At 37.7% G+C, this 15,844-nt stretch overlaps 1 protein-coding gene across 2 annotated transcripts in view; it reads left to right on the forward strand.

Moving 5' to 3' along the window:
* Window positions 1–15,844, forward strand: part of RHOBTB3 (Rho related BTB domain containing 3) — a 54,855-nt gene that overhangs the window by 2,224 nt on the left and 36,787 nt on the right. Inside the window, exons 3-4 of one of the 2 annotated variants that reach the window (XM_043593970.1) lie at window positions 3,960–4,146; window positions 12,781–12,932. In XM_043593970.1, the coding sequence (XP_043449905.1) occupies window positions 3,960–4,146; window positions 12,781–12,932 (339 nt within the window). Of the gene's footprint in view, window positions 1–3,959; window positions 4,147–12,777; window positions 12,933–15,844 lie in introns of both variants that reach the window. The other variant, XM_043593961.1, reaches the window with a different exon arrangement.

The raw sequence follows: 15,844 nt of genomic DNA on the forward strand, positions 1-15,844 counted from the left end.
CTGAGTGTCTGAAAAAGAAGATACAAATTCTCATTATGTGAGACTGTATGTTTAAATAGCAATTTTAAAAATCTAGATCAGGTGCTATGGGGAACTGATACACCTTTCTAAAGGAATGTATGGAATGTACATAAAAAATGTCTTATGCAAATTATGGCAAGAAAGGATCACTATAGCCCAAACAAATTTTCAGTTAAAGGATATTTACATTAATGGGCTAAAATAAATGCAAAACAGTTTTTCCATTACTGGGTGGTATTGAATTCCCATATTGTAGTCATAAGAAGCATTGATCAGGAACTTGCTGGTCATAAGAAGCATTGATCAGGAACTTGCTGGAGTCTATGCAAGCAAATGAAACACTTTTTTTTTTCTTCACTTTGGCCATTTCATTGTGAAAGATAGTACAGTCTAAAAACTTACTGGTTTTACTACACTCAGTGGAACAGATGTTGAGTGAGTAGAGTAAATAAATGCAGGGAAAATAAGCTGAATTTGGATGTTAGGTTTTACATTTCCTGTTTTTTCTTTGAGCTGTTAGCTCTTTCCTGTTTATGTTGATAATTTAGCAAAAAACAGTACTTGTGATCATGAGTTGTAGTAAGTGAATGGATTAGAATAAGCGTCTGTAGTCTAGATTTTTGCCATATACTGATTGTTGCGTTTTATTGTGTTAATCTTAACCTTTTGTTTGTTTAGGTCCTGTTTAAGGCATTGAGTTGGTAACCAGGTACACTTTGGGGGTTATAATGATCTTCAAACATGAGGGAATATATTTATAGAGTTTCTCTTCTCAGGTGCTTTTCTTTTTTTGGTGGTAAGTAAAAGTCCATCAGAGATATTCAGGTGGATTGTATTTATCAGCTGATACTTGACATGTACTGAAACATAATATTCAATATAGCAGAGCAGATAGAGCACAGGTTTTGACAGCAGAAGGACCTGCTTTCAGATCCCCACATTGCTACTTAGAGATTTTCCTTGGTTAAGTCAGCGATCCTCTCTTAGCCTCATTTTTCCTATGTATAAAATGAAAATAATCCCTGCCTCCTAGAGCTGTGCTGAAGAGTAAATGAGGGAGCACGTGTAAAGTTCTTAGTGTAGAAGCAGACGTGTAGTAGGCACTCAGTAGGTGGTAGCTCCTATAATGTGTTTATTACAACTTGAATATAGCCATGTGTCACACTAAGCAGAAGTTTTCGTATACATCATTCAAGGTTCACACAAATGTAGTGAATTTGCCACCACACTGAGGCAGTGGTATTAGTACTTAGTACTAAGTGCAAAGTACAAAACAGTACTTTGCAGCCCATAGTCAAGTAGAATACAATTGTTTTGCTCCAAAAATTTAGATTATTTAAAAAAAAATGATTTCCATTCTCCCAATGTGGCTCCAAGCTTTGCATTGCATAACCTCCTAGAGGAAATCCTGGAAGTGATTTACAAGGGGTGGGAGAATTTGATTTCCTTCATATTTCTAGAAACCAGGGGAGCATTTTCTCTTTGACACAGTTTGACTAGGAATGTGGTGTTATTTCCTTGGAATTGGAATGAGACAGTTTGTACTTCTCTTGTTTTTTCTGTAGATCCATGGCCTTACTCTGGATCCTTGCGGTATATATATTTGGCACTTTTAAATTAATGCATTTCATATTCATTTTATGTAGTTCATTATTTAGGATGTCTCTCTCAAACCCATCCTCTTTTTTGTGTGTGTGCGGTTACGTTATTTTATTTCTAGATCTTTTCCTGTTTACCAGAGATATTCCACAAAAAGCAATGAGGTAACACATGCACACTTTTCTTGTGCAGGATTTGAAACTGAACAATTATTTACAGTGTTTACATCCTCAATACATCCGTGGTAATGATGCCAAAACCCATTTTCTCCTGACACTTCCCTCTCAATGTTTCCTTTTTTTCCTAGTACACCTCTCCAGTAACTCTGGAATTTTAAACTATTTGGAATGCAAAGAGCAGTTACTTTTGATTTGTTCTGTCAGAGTTAAATAGCTGTTTCATTTGGTCCACCTATTTCTAGTTGTTTGTTTTTTTTTTTTTTTTTAATCCCATTCATCTGACTTTGTTCTCTTTCTTTGTTGTACTTATATACCCTGTTATGCTTGTTTACTTTGAACTTGGATACTATAGCAGATACATTTGGAACTGAATGGGTTTGTGGTTTGGGATTTGGAAAAGAGCATGAGTGTGAAGCTCTGCTGGGAAGCCTTCACATTTTCTTGATCTGTGTCCCACTTCCCTTCTCCCCGCCTCTTCCACCCTCCTCCAAGCTTAAGACTTTGCCTTTGCTGTTTATGTCCCCATAGTTTGTCTACTTTTCTTTGTTGGTTTTTTTAATCTTCCTTTTTCAGTGCTCCCACTTTCAATAAATTCATGTCTAAACATTTCAAAAAATCCATGTCCAAACATTTTGCAGTTCTCATTACTCTGAGTGTACTCATAGGAAGTAGGTGGGTTGGGGTGGGTGCAGGGAATCGGGGGAGGCCTTGCTGGGGATGGTGGAGGTCCTGGTGAGAAGCAGCTCTCTCTTCTAAAGGGTATTGCTGTGTAACACTTCTCCAGAATTTTCCATCATAGGATGAAAGCTCTGTCACATGGATCTTGACTGATTGATTTCAGCATTATTACCCTATTTGGGGCTCATATTTTAAAGTGCAAACTTTCATAGCCCAACAGTTTTTGGATCTGTTAGCCACATGTAACTATTTTCTTAATCTAGCCATATTATATCCTGGAAATACATACTAAAGGCCACAGGAAAGGACAAATAATGATTAATAGTTAACTAGAATATGAGGAAAAAAGCTACTAATGCATACTTAGCTGTGGTATTAAGATATATAAACATATTTTTCTTATGCTACTATTCACATAAAGCCTTTGAAAAATACTTTTGAAGTATCAAAGCTTTTAAGGAGTAGAGTTCATAATAAATTACTTTTGGCCCTGATTCTATACAGTGGTAATTCTTAACTGTAGTCCAAAAGTAAAAATTTCAAGATTGAAAGGTTTATCCTGAATTTTTAATTTATATAAGCTAAAAACAGGAATTGAAAATCTATTCTTTACCATGTTGACACTTTATAATACATAGTATCTTTTTATAAGTCATACATCCCTATATACACACATACATTATATATATACTGTACCGTCCAAAGGATGGATTAAGTTGAAAGGTATGTATAAATTTTGAAAATATGTAGGGGGCGCCTGGGTGGCGCAGTCGGTTAAGCGTCCGACTTCAGCCAGGTCACGATCTCGCGGTCCGGGAGTTCGAGCCCCGCGTCGGGCTCTGGGCTGATGGCTCGGAGCCTGGAGCCTGTTTCCGATTCTGTGTCTCCCTCTCTCTCTGCCCCTCCCCCGTTCATGCTCTGTCTCTCTCTGTCCCAAAAATAAATAAACGTTGAAAAAAAAAATTTTTTTAAAAAAAGAAAATATGTAGAAAAGACATGGAACTCCACAGAATTCACAATGCATTGCCATTTAAACCACTTGAACACTCCTGCAGTGTCTAATTGGGTCACAGAAAATCCTCTGAAGCTTCTTTACTCATACTGATGCTCTGGCATCTACTGCCGTAGTGTTAACATTTTCAAATTTATTAGGTGATAAAAATATGGCATAATTTTAAAACAAAGTGCTTATTTTTAAGTGCACATATTGAAAGAAATCGCGTATTTCATCACACAGACAGTGATTCCCTAGATCTGTCTCAGAGTACAAGAACTACACTGCTGAATAGGCTAAATGAACACATAAAAATTGAAGAGTTGGTAGGCTTTAAACATTTTTAATTTTAGATAGTTACTTATTTAAAAATAAATTCTTTTTATTAATTACAAAAATTATAGGAAAAAATTTAATGTGTTACATTTTATTTCATGATTCATTTGAAGACAAGTAGACTAAAGAGTGCTCTTTGCATTTTGGTTTAGGACATTTTTGACAGTGATTGGTATACCTCTAGAAATCTAATTGGGAGTGCTGACATCATTGTGATCAAATACAACGTAAATGACAAGTTTTCATTCCACGAAGTAAAGGATAATTATATTCCAGTGATTAAAAGGGCATTAAATTCAGTTCCAGTAATCATTGCTGCTGTTGGCACCAGACAAAATGGTAAGTATTTAATTTTTTTTATGATGAGAATGCAGGTACCATGATAATTTTAAATAGTGCTAAGTTTATTCATGATTAATATGGGGCTTTTTTTGGGAATAAAATCACTGCATTCAAATGCCAGCCGTTAATCTCTTCATCACATGGTATGATAGTGAGACATCAAAGTAAAGTGTCACGGACTACTGCTGTGATTCTGATGGGTACAGATTTGTCTTCTAAATTGTTCTACAGTAGTGAAGGAAGTCAGTACTTGTGTTCTTTTGATATGGGAAAGGTATGAGGCTGGCGCTGAGCCCCGGAAGATTCTTTCTGACATTCTGAAGGTCTATCCAGTGGGAAGGATAGATTGTCCGCAGAAGGAATTGGGCTTAGGTGCAGGGTTTTCAGGTAGCTGGTAAGGAGCAAACTGAATACACTGGCAACACTGCCTGAGGGAGAGGAAGCGTTGACTCCAAGGCTGCTGGATTCTTTTGGTTCAGCCAGTGCCAGCATTCGCTGCTATGCATATCATTGTCAGATCTCCTAGGGCCAACTTGGAATTCACTTTGATTTGGTGGTATTTTGATAGTTCCATCTTAGTGGTATTTCCTCAGTGAGGCTGGCTTTAAAATTTTATTCATTGATTATTTTTCCTTTTCATTAAGGTAGAGCAAAGTAAGGGATGTAAAGTTCCCTAATCCCAGAGTGCAACTTAATACCTTCCTACATGTACATGTATCTATGCAGCCGCCTCACAGGTCAAGATTGAGAACATTTGCCTCACTTTGGAGGGCTCTCTTATGCCTCCTCCTAGTTAATAGCACCCCTCCCTGGAGATAACTGCTATTCTGACTTCTAACAGTATAGATTAGTTCTACTTATTCTAGAACTTCATACAAAAGGAATTATTCCGTATGTAGTACCTTGTGTCTAATTTCAGTTAGCTTAATATTCTGGGCATATATCCATGTTGCACTTAACTATATTTTGTTATTTTGGTGTATATTTTCAGTTGTGTGAATGTGCTGTGATTTATTTATTCACTCTCCTTTTAATGATGCTTAAGTTTCCTAGGAGTAGGATTTGGGGTCATAGTGGTAGGGTAGGTATACATTTAGCATTAGAAGACACAAAGTAGGTTTGACCCTTCCTTGACCGCACATCCCCTCTACTTCTCTAAGTTTCTTTTTATTGCAGGCCTCAATTCTTGAAAGAGTCATCCACACTTCCTGAGTCCACTTCCTGACTTCCCATTTATTCTTCAGTCCACTACAGTCTGACTTTGACTTTCGCAATTATACTGCGTTTGTTCTCACCCATGGTTACCAGTTAAATGCTTATTGACAAATTTGACATCCATTTACATTTACCCTTTAATTTGATTTATATTTTAATAACAATTCATCCTTTGAAGTTATTCAAACACATCTCTCCCTTCAATTAAAAAAGCTATTCTTTGTTTCTTGGTTGTTTTAATTCTCTGTCTTCTTACTGGTCAACACCACCCCCCACCCCCGTACACATATTGAACCAACACAGCACTAGTTGTTTCCCAGGGTTTCATCCTTTGGCTTCACTTCTTGCTGTTTACTCTGACCTTGAATTTGTTAATCTGTTGCTTTACCTTTCCCTGTATAGACACTGATGAATACCCAGTCTGTTTCTCTGGCTCTAGTTTCTCTCCTGGCCAGTATCTCCACAGAATCTTCCTCTTTCAGCTGAGTTCGCTGCCTTGGTGAATGATGTCAAACCCATTCATTCACCCAAACTAGAATCATCCAACCCAGCTTTCCTCCCATTTCCCATATCCAGTTGACTAAGAAGCCCTTTTGGTTTTACATTTCAAATAAACCTCAAACTCCACGCGTTCTCTTTTTCTTCATTGGATTTCAGATCTTAGTCATGTAATTATCTGTCATAGTGGCCTTCTTTTTGGTCTCAAGGGGTAGTTCCTGATTTTGTAGGACCTGAAACTTAAATAATTTCAGAGGTCTTTGTTGGGAAAAAACTACAACATTACAGATACACACACGCACACTCATGAATATTTAGAATGAGAAAAGGAAGCATGGTGAGTTGCAAATCTAAAAAGCTGTCAAATACCACAGACATTTAAAAAACATTTCTACTATTTAGCAGCTTGTCATTTCTTTAATTTTCCTTATGTTTTTTGGCTGTGCAGTCTTTGATCACTTTTTCCTAAGGTAACTGCTTTTGTTATTTTCTATGTAGAGAAGAATATGAGAATTAGTTTTTCTTCCAGCGTATTTCTTTGCTCTTCACATCTTTTTGGTGCTGGGCATTATAGTTTGTGTTGTGTTCCTCTTTCAGCTTGGCATCTTTGTCTTCAAGACACCAAAAAAGTCTGCACATTGGGTGACAGAAGCATTCCGGAAGGCTATTCGTGTACCAAGACAGTTGTCAAACATTTAACTGTACAAGGAAGTGACTACAAACCACAGATAATATCCCACTAAACCTAAATTTCAAGTCCCATTAGCAGGATCCCCAAAATGCCTGTCATTACTTCAGAGCTGCCTGACGGAAGGTGAAGGGAGTTGGAATGGAAAAGAGACAGTGGTCTTAACCAAGCATAGTTAGAATATCTTATTTTGCAAATTTTACAAAAGCAAATGATGATGTTAACCATCTATTGCTTAGGTTTCTCCCAGGGCTTTGGAAGGGACCCACAAGATAAGGGTTCATCGGCTTTATGGTAAATTGGCCTCTGGTCCTTCTGTTCTTGCCTTGCTTCTTCCTGAAATAAATCCTCTCAGAATAATCATCCTAGAATACAAGTCAGATCATGACAGTCATTGCTTTAATGTTCCTTAGAAACTCTCTTCTTTTTTCCTTTTATTTGCAAAATTTCAAACCTAAGAAAATTGACCAGAATAGAACAGTGAATCCCAGAGATTACAAATACACACATGCACACACATCCTCTCTCTTTCTTTTTCATTTGGGAGTAAATTATAAAATTATGGGATTTCTTCAATCCTAATTAATTCAGCATGTGTTATGTAAGACAGTGCCATTCTTCTATCAACCATAATGCAACCATCATTCAAGAAATGTGACATACTATTATCTATTGTATTATTATTTTAAATACAATCCATATTCACATTTTCCGTTGTTCCAAAACTTTTTTTTTTTTTTAATCCAGAATGTCATTAAGGACTACTCATTGCATTTAATTGTTATGTCTGTCTAGTCTTTTTAAATCCAGAACAGTTCCCCATCCTTTTTTTTTTTTTTTATCTTTCATAACATTGACATTTTTAGAGAATCTGAGCCCATTATTTTGCATAATTCCTTCAGTTGTGATCATTGTGATTGCAAAATAGTGATTTTCTGTCATTCCTCCTACACTTATTAGTTGGTATTCTTCTCTAAATAGAGCTTTCCCTTCTCTCTGCTCCCACATTTTTTAGAATCATTATGATTCATGGCTTTGTTTTTTAAATTACATATTTTATAATGTTTTCTTCGTATTCTTTCTGTTGTTTGTATTACCCCAAATTTGCATGAAGGAAGGCTTTTCAAGCTAGTTCTGATTAATGTTTGAGTCCTTCCTTATTTTCTGACATAAGATGTTCTAGGCTCACCTTATTCTGCCTGCTCCAGCCCTGGAAATCAGCCATTTCTTCAGGGAGCCCGGGTTCCATTTGGTGAGCAATGATATTTAGAAACCAAGATCTGGACTTTAGGGGTGCTCATAACTTTAAGTGTCATTGCTTCAAGACCCTTTCATTGGATAGAACCATGTATTTCTTTTAATCATGGGTTCCTACTGATTCCATTATTTTCATTCAGTATTTGGATCTCACTTCAATAATTTTCTCTTGTAAAGTCTTATCTAAAATGCAAGATCCTTCATGATATAGCTCCTGACTGCTTCTTCAGCCTTGTAGAGTGTAATCTTTTGTGTCTTATGTACCTGTTGCACAGAACTACTTGATGAACTTAAGGTCTTTCTTTAGATCTGGGAAAGTCTCAACTTCATGATTTCTTCAGATACCACCTTCCCTACATTTTCTTTACTCTGTCCTTTTTGTTCTCTTATTAGATTGATGATGAGACTTCTGGATGTCTCCTCTGTTACTTTTATCTTTCTTTTGTATTTCCGAACGCTTTATTTCTCTGTGTTGTATTATGGGAGAATTCTTTGGTCTTTTTTCCTAGCTCACAAATTACTTCTACTGGGTCTTTCCTGCTCTTTTACATTATTACTTTTTTTTTTTTTTTATTTCAACAGTTTCTCACATCCAAGATCTCTAATTGGTTGATTTTCTTTTTCATGTGTTAAGAATGTAAATACTTTAAGAAGAAAACCTCTCTCAATTAATTATATTTACTTTAAGATTTTGTTTTGATTGCTCTATTAAGTCTTGTTTTGAGGGGGGGCATTCTAAGTCCTTTCATCTGATGAGATTTTATTTCATGGTATGGATGCTTTTTAAACTTTGGATAGTTTTTTTCTTTTTTTTAAGTTTATTTATTGACTTTGAGAGTGGGCTGATATGTGTGTGCACACACATGAGCAGGGGAGGGGCAGAGGAAGAGGGAGAGAGAATCACAAGCAGTCTCCATACTCAGCATGGAGTCCGACTGGGGGCTTGATCCCATGACCCTGGGATGATGGCCTGAGCCAAAATCAAGAGTCGGGTGCTCAACCACCTGAGCAACCCAAGCGCCCCTGGATAATTCTTAATTTGCCTTATTTTGCAGTTTACATTCTCTGTTGGATTAACGCCTTTCTCCTCCTCTGTCCAGTTGCTCTCTGGGGTCAGGGTAGGAGTGAGAGCTCATATGAGATCTGCAAGCCTAGCTGCTTCCACTGAAGTCTCCCAACTAATCTCCACTCAGTTGCCCTTGGGCCTCCTTGTTGTGCCCCCATCAGTGAGCACTGAGTACTCTTAATGTTCTCCAGTGCAAGACTTCCCACCTGTCCCCTGAGCCTCAGCTTCCCTCTTTGGTCGTATGCTATCTGCCTTCAGCCTTTCAGGTGCTCCCAGTTTCTGGGCTGATGAGATTCTCTCCTCTTAATTTTTGAGTGTGGCTGTATATGCACATCTCCCTTCCTCCTTCCCCAACCCCTCCCTTTGTTCCTTCCCTCCTTTCTCGCTTCCTCCCCCTCTCCTCTCCCTCCCCTTTATTTAATCATTTCTGTGATTTCTCTGGGAGAGGAGATTGCAATGTGAGCTTAGCTTTCCATTTTGAAACTGGAAGCTAACATGTTGTGTTTTTTCCTCACATCCAGACCTTGCATATGCTCCCCACCCCTGACTGGAGTGCCCTTCTGCACAATTCCTGTTATCTGTATGGCAAATTCATCCTTGTCTAGTAAACCAGTGCCTCCTTTGTGAAGCCTTCCACAATCCCTCAGGCAGAGTTAATTTCCTCTCTTATGTTCCCATGGTGATTTTGTACACCCTTATTTTAGTATTTATTATATTTATTATATTATAATTCTGTGCAGTCCTGTCTCTGTTGGCCCAGTTGACTCTGAGCTTGTGTCTGTGTATTTTTGTATTTCTTGTTTGATATACGGTAGGTGTTCAGTAAACATTTGTTCAATTAGTGAATGAGTGGTCTTAAGATGAAATTAATTTCACATAGACATGTGATTGCAAAATAATTAATTACCAAGCTAAATCTGATATTCAACCCAAGGACTTGTATTGCTTCCCTCCCCGAGTCCCTTGCGATACATGTAGCTGTGTTGGATGTTCTGGTAATTCCTCTCTTGAGTTCTTTTTAGAAATAGTTCAGCAAAAACAATCAGTCTTACTATTTTCCTTTGTTACACGTGTTTTGACAAGCTTGACTATCTATGTATGTCTTCATCACATTTGGCTTTGAAAAAATTTTTGGCTTTTTACTGAATATTGAATCTATCTCTAAAAGAGAATTTTTTTTTTTCTGAACATGCCTCAGGGTATTCACAGCCTTGAGCTCCCCCAAATGGGCATCCTGTCTTCTTTTCATTTTGAAGTTCTGATAGAGCTGAGTACATCGCTAAGCTAGAGTTCTTAAAAGTTCTTTCTAAAGCTTTCAGGCACTGGCAACATTGTAAGAATCACCCTTCAGATTCTGAAAGCTGCTGCTTTGAAAGAGACGCAGTTCATTTGAATTCCAGAGTTACTTTGTGTTTGCTTTAAAAAAAATAGACATTTCTGATAACACCTTAAAAGATTATCATGTAAGAGAAGTAAAGAAGACTACAGTGTTAATGAGAAGTCTAACACTGATTCACAGAGTCCCTGTGACCCTGAGGTAGGCTCACAGAGTGATCTGAAGAAAACACCACAATTTAAAATTATTTGGGTCCTCTGATTGTTCCTAATGAAATGCTTAATATAGGTTTATTTATTCCATAAATGTTTTACTGGCTTTCCTGCTATATCCAACACATAACAATGAGACATTTTTTTCCTTTCGGGTGCATATGAACAAAAAGAGGTGTTCTGTGACACACGGAGATTGTGAAGATTAGATGTGAAGAGGGGTTTTCTAGGCATGTGTGTCAGTAAGGGTAATGGCTACACACAGTGGAAAACCTTTCTCAGCTGGGTTAAACCTGAAATTAGTTGTATTTTCCTTCAAATCAAGATTACTTGTTAAAAATTTTTTACATTACATTCACTTAATTTTCCACTTGAAGCACTTGGCTTTATTTTTGTTCAGAAATACAGTTTAATAAGATGGTCTGCCTACTCACCCCATTCCATCAACATAAGGAGAGCTTTGTAGACATAAGAAGGCTTCTGTCTTCAGAAAATCAAAGGCACTGTTTATCAATCTTTGTAAAGAATGTGAAATACCATTGTGTTATTTTTCAAGATAGGCTAAATTCTGTATAAAAACTTTATGTGCTCTAGAACTAAAATGATCTTTTACTAAAAGTAAAAGCAAAAATTCAGAATTCATGGCTTAATTTTGAGAACCCACACTTAACTTTTAAATCACTGTATCTTTACTCAGTAATTCTTCACTCAGACTAAATTTTTATCCTATCTTTAGTTTCACTTTACTTACCAGATAGAGCAAGTAACAGTTGTATCATTGTTTTCCATTTCTGACACACCAGGAGACTTGTCCAGGGCACTCATCTTCCCTGATCCTCACTTTCCTCCTCTGCAGAAGGAGGATGTAAATTCCTGGTCTCTGAGCTCTAAAATGCTTTCAGTGAAGCTGAAATTATTACATAGTTATGTACATAGCAGGCACATGCACTAAACCTCCTTAGAGTATACTCCATATGTATATATACATGCTCTATCTATATGTAGGTGCTTGGTAAGGACTTTGCTGTGTATGCTGTGGTAAGTTGCCCAAATGCCCTTTGAGGGCCACCATACTTCCTCCCTCAGGTACTGAACTGCTGGCTGCTGATTCACAGCTGAATCTCCTCCCAGGGACTGGGAATTACCTTGTGCTGGTAGAAGCTGCCTACCCAAGGTTCTGCCTCACCCATGGCAGCCCTCATTATCTTATTTGATACAGGGACACAAAGGCCCAGCTCTCTTTCCCCCAAATGAGGAACCATTCATTCTAAAAGGCCATCTGAGCTTCAGACTTCCAGTAGGATCTGCTGAGATCTTTGTTGTAGCTATATTGCAGTTCAAATTTTTTCTCTGCCCAGCCCCACTTCCCTCACCCCTGAAACCGTTTGCTCCCAAGAGCACCTCCCTCCCCAATAAACCTCCTGCACACCAGTCTCCATCTCAGAGTCTGATTCTCTAGGGAAGCTAATCTATAACAAAATGCATTTCTAGAAATGGATTTATCCCCCTTTGACTTGGCTGTCTTTTATACAATGACATATCTGATGTGTCATGAAACAAAACAAAGCTAGCTGATGAATTCACAGATGAACATACATTTTTAGCTTTACTAAGAAGTATTCTTATAGATGCTTGATCTACCAACTTCCTAGTCATAGTTCTGTACATGGTACAACCATGACTCTTGGGATAGTTCACATTTTTAATAAAAACGTTTTTATTCTTTTAGTTTATGACTTTTTAATCTTGAAGAGAAAGATAAGTGATTGAATTTGGTCTTTGTAGTTGAATACTTTAGAGTCTAATAATTAAGATGTTTTATTAATAAGAATGTACTTTTATGTGAAATCTCCAAAGAAAGTGGCAGTTTTGTAGCCTTGAAGATTCAGATCTAGTCAACTTGGTGAATATATTTCAAGTTTATCACCAAAAAAAAAAAAGAAAAGAAAGAAAAGAAAGAAAAGAACAAAGACCCAACCCATGGCAATTAAATTGTTAAATTTGTACTGATACTCAGGATGTCAGGATTGTATAAAAGGAAACATGTCCTCCATTACTAGCTGATTGGCTTAATTACTATAATAGCCTTGGTAATGTATATTCACTTATTTTTAAATTCTTTTCTAAAATATGGTTTCTTCTTCTTTCACTTAAAGCTTGTTTACTTTGGGGAGCTTTATATTAACATTGATGCTTTTTATTCAGAGTCTAGTGGATAGATGGTGGGTGTACTAACTGTCCCTGAACTGTGGTTCTCGTATGAGCTCTTACTTTGTTGTTTAATGTTTAGATTGTCTATGTATATTTTTTCCTATTTAATTTCAAAGCTCTTTGTCACTTGTATTTATGTTCTCAGAAGAATTACCGTGTACATGCCCACTGTGTACCTCAGACAGAGGGAGCTGTGTCAGTACAACCGAAGGGATCCAACTTGCTAAAGAACTAGGAGCCACCTATCTTGAACTACATAGCCTTGATGACTTCTACATAGGAAAGTATTTTGGAGGAGTGGTAAGTGGTAATCCCTGTTATGTAAATTAAGGTCCTTTGTCCGGTTGGCTGGGAAGGTATTTTCTAGAACCTCAGTTAGAACTTTAGTTTTAAAAACATGATTGGTTTTAACTTTGAGAAATAAAATGAGAGTAGAAGAAAGGTTTTGTCAGAGTCAAATTACAATTTTATTTTTCTCTCCAAATTAAACATTTTCTATCATCTAATAAAATATTTTGGAATTTTCCACTTGGTGACACTTTATTGGTTTTTGTTGTATATATCAAAAGCATGTTTACTCACACAAGCCTTTTACGTCAATTTTATTAGTAATCTTCACACAGTTCAGTGAGCCTCATAACCTGATCATTGGGCTCTGAAAGGTTTTTATTTCTATCTACTATTTGAAAAGAATGATTTTTCTTCCTCTGTGTGTGCTTCGGCAATATTTCGTATACTCCTAAGTGATGCAGCTCAAAAATATCCATAGAAACTACTTCTACAAATAGCTTGTTGTTGGATATGTGAGAAGTTGGGATTTGTTTGCTCTGTTGCAATGGCATTTGTTGGGTCTTGCAGGCATTTGGAGGCCCTTCTTAGCCCACAGAATCTACCCTACAATATTAGGACTGCATGGTCCTTGGAGTGCTTGGAGAATACTGTGGAGTCATGCCATTTAAAACTGCCTTTGAAAGTATCGTTCAACTCCCCAGCAGGTGACTCCTTTCAGCAGACAAATTTGGTAAACACGGATAAGAGGTTTAAACCAGTGTAAACCCTTCATTGAGCAGAAGCACTTTAGACTTCTCTGTTAGTTCCCCAGCTCTTCATCAAGTACTCTTTCCAGTATGCCGGATTATTCATTATGTAGATTTGTGTCCAAATGTTGAGGTCTCCACAGATGACTGTAGAAATTTCATTTGTTGTGAAGTTACTAAACTCCAAATAACAACCAATGTTAAACTTGGAACCAAATATAAATGGTCCTCATTTCTATCACATGTAAGTGGCTATTTTTAACTCAGTAATGTAGAGAAACAATAATATAGCTGCATTAAGAAAGATATACTCATAATATTGATATTATCAATGACTGTGAGAAACTTTTTAAATTTATTTACAGTGACAAATAAAAAGTAGAAAGGGTTATTAGAAAGATAGACAGGACTCAAATCTAATATTGTAGTGGATTAAAAAAAGTCTTAGTCTAAGAATCTTGTATTTCCCTGAAATACCTAGGAAACTGGGGGAAAATGATAGTTTGGTTTCTTTTGTTGGAGGGAGGGGCCTGGTTCTCTTGGGGTATGTAGGTCTCCTTGTGTTCTGCTTCACCTCCCGAACCTGAAATTCTCATGGTCACACTTCCCACCTGCCACCTCCCATGTTCTCTGCTCTCTTTCTCTTCCTCCTCCTTGTTTGTCTTTGTTCCTAACACCTAGTGTTGCAATTAGGGTTGGAGGCATGATAAGGATTGAAGATGTGGTCAAGGTTGGGAGAAAAGACATGACAGTTTCTTTTTTCCCTAAGACTTAGTGAGACTATGGAAATAAGATCAGAGTGACCCTTTTCAGATTCTTGAGTAGTGAAGTATAGCTGCGATCTTGAGTGTAAGAAATAGTGGCATTTGCAGGAATATAGATGGAGATGATAATGTCAGAGTGAAATCTTGTGTTTGAAAAAATACTTTCAAACAGAGAGGGAAGCAAACCATAAAAGACTCTTAAATACAGAGAACAAACTGAGGGTTGATGGGGCGGGGGGCAGGAAGGAGGGGTAAGTGGGTGATGGGCATTGAGGAGGGCACTTGTTGGGATGAGCACTGTGTGTTGTATGTAAGCGATGAATGATGGGAATCTACCTCCAAACCAAGAGCACACTGTATACACTATATGTTAGCTAACTTGATAATAAATTATATTTAAAAAGAAAAAAAAAGAAAAACTCTTGTGTTTGAGAGTCGAGGATGAAAACCTGGGAAGAAGAATACATGCCCTTGAGCTTTAGGGAGCCCCATCAGACCCTCCTCCAGTTGCACCCCATCCCTGCTCCCACATATGGCAGGAGATGATGGAGCCAACCGCATTTGCCCACCTGCAGCTAGTAGCCCCTTCTAGACCTGCACCATCCAATATGGTAGCCACTAGCCACATGTGGCTATTTGTATTTAAATTAATTAAAGAAAATTCAGTTCCTCAGGTGTACTGTCCACATTTCAGGTCCTCAGTACCTACATGTGGCTAGTGGCTACTGTGTCGAATAGCACAGATATTACAGAGCATTTCCATCAACACAGAGCAGAAGGTTCTGTTATACAGTGTTGTGACCATGGTCCAAAACCGAGGACCCCAGAATTATCTTAGCAGTGCACTCAGTCTGTTTCCAAGGCCTGTGCAGGCCTTTTTCCTGGGTCCATCATCCTGAAGGTGGACTGCATTGCTAGTGTGTATGTCCTTAGTTCTGACAGGTGGCCGAAGGGTGACTGCTTATGAGGAATGGGGGAGGGGAGGCAGACTTTGGGGGTGTATGTCTACTTGCATACATAAAGCTCCTCGAGGTGTGGGATGGAGCAGAGGGTGAGAAGAAAGAACAGCCTCCGGGCCCAGGAGTTACAGGACAGTTCCTTGTGCTACATGAAGCTCTGAGTCGTCTGAGAATTTAAATCTAAACTTGGCCTTCTCGGCTTTTATGATGATACCTCTGTCAAAGTAGGATAGAATATTTTCTACGTAATAGTTCTTTATTTATGACGTTTAAATATTTGTGTATGTGGTACATGGATCTCTGTTTGTATTTTTGCCCCAAGTCTCACAGTGTCAAGGCATAGGCCTGGAGCTGTGCGTGTGTATGTGCTTAGGATTTGTAATTTCCCATATAAAGGATGTATTTCAAAGTAATTTATTCAAGAAAAGAATAGAACATATGAAAACATCCCT

Source organism: Prionailurus bengalensis, chromosome A1, assembly GCF_016509475.1.
Source record: "Prionailurus bengalensis isolate Pbe53 chromosome A1, Fcat_Pben_1.1_paternal_pri, whole genome shotgun sequence".
Classification (NCBI taxonomy): Eukaryota; Metazoa; Chordata; class Mammalia; order Carnivora; family Felidae; genus Prionailurus; species Prionailurus bengalensis.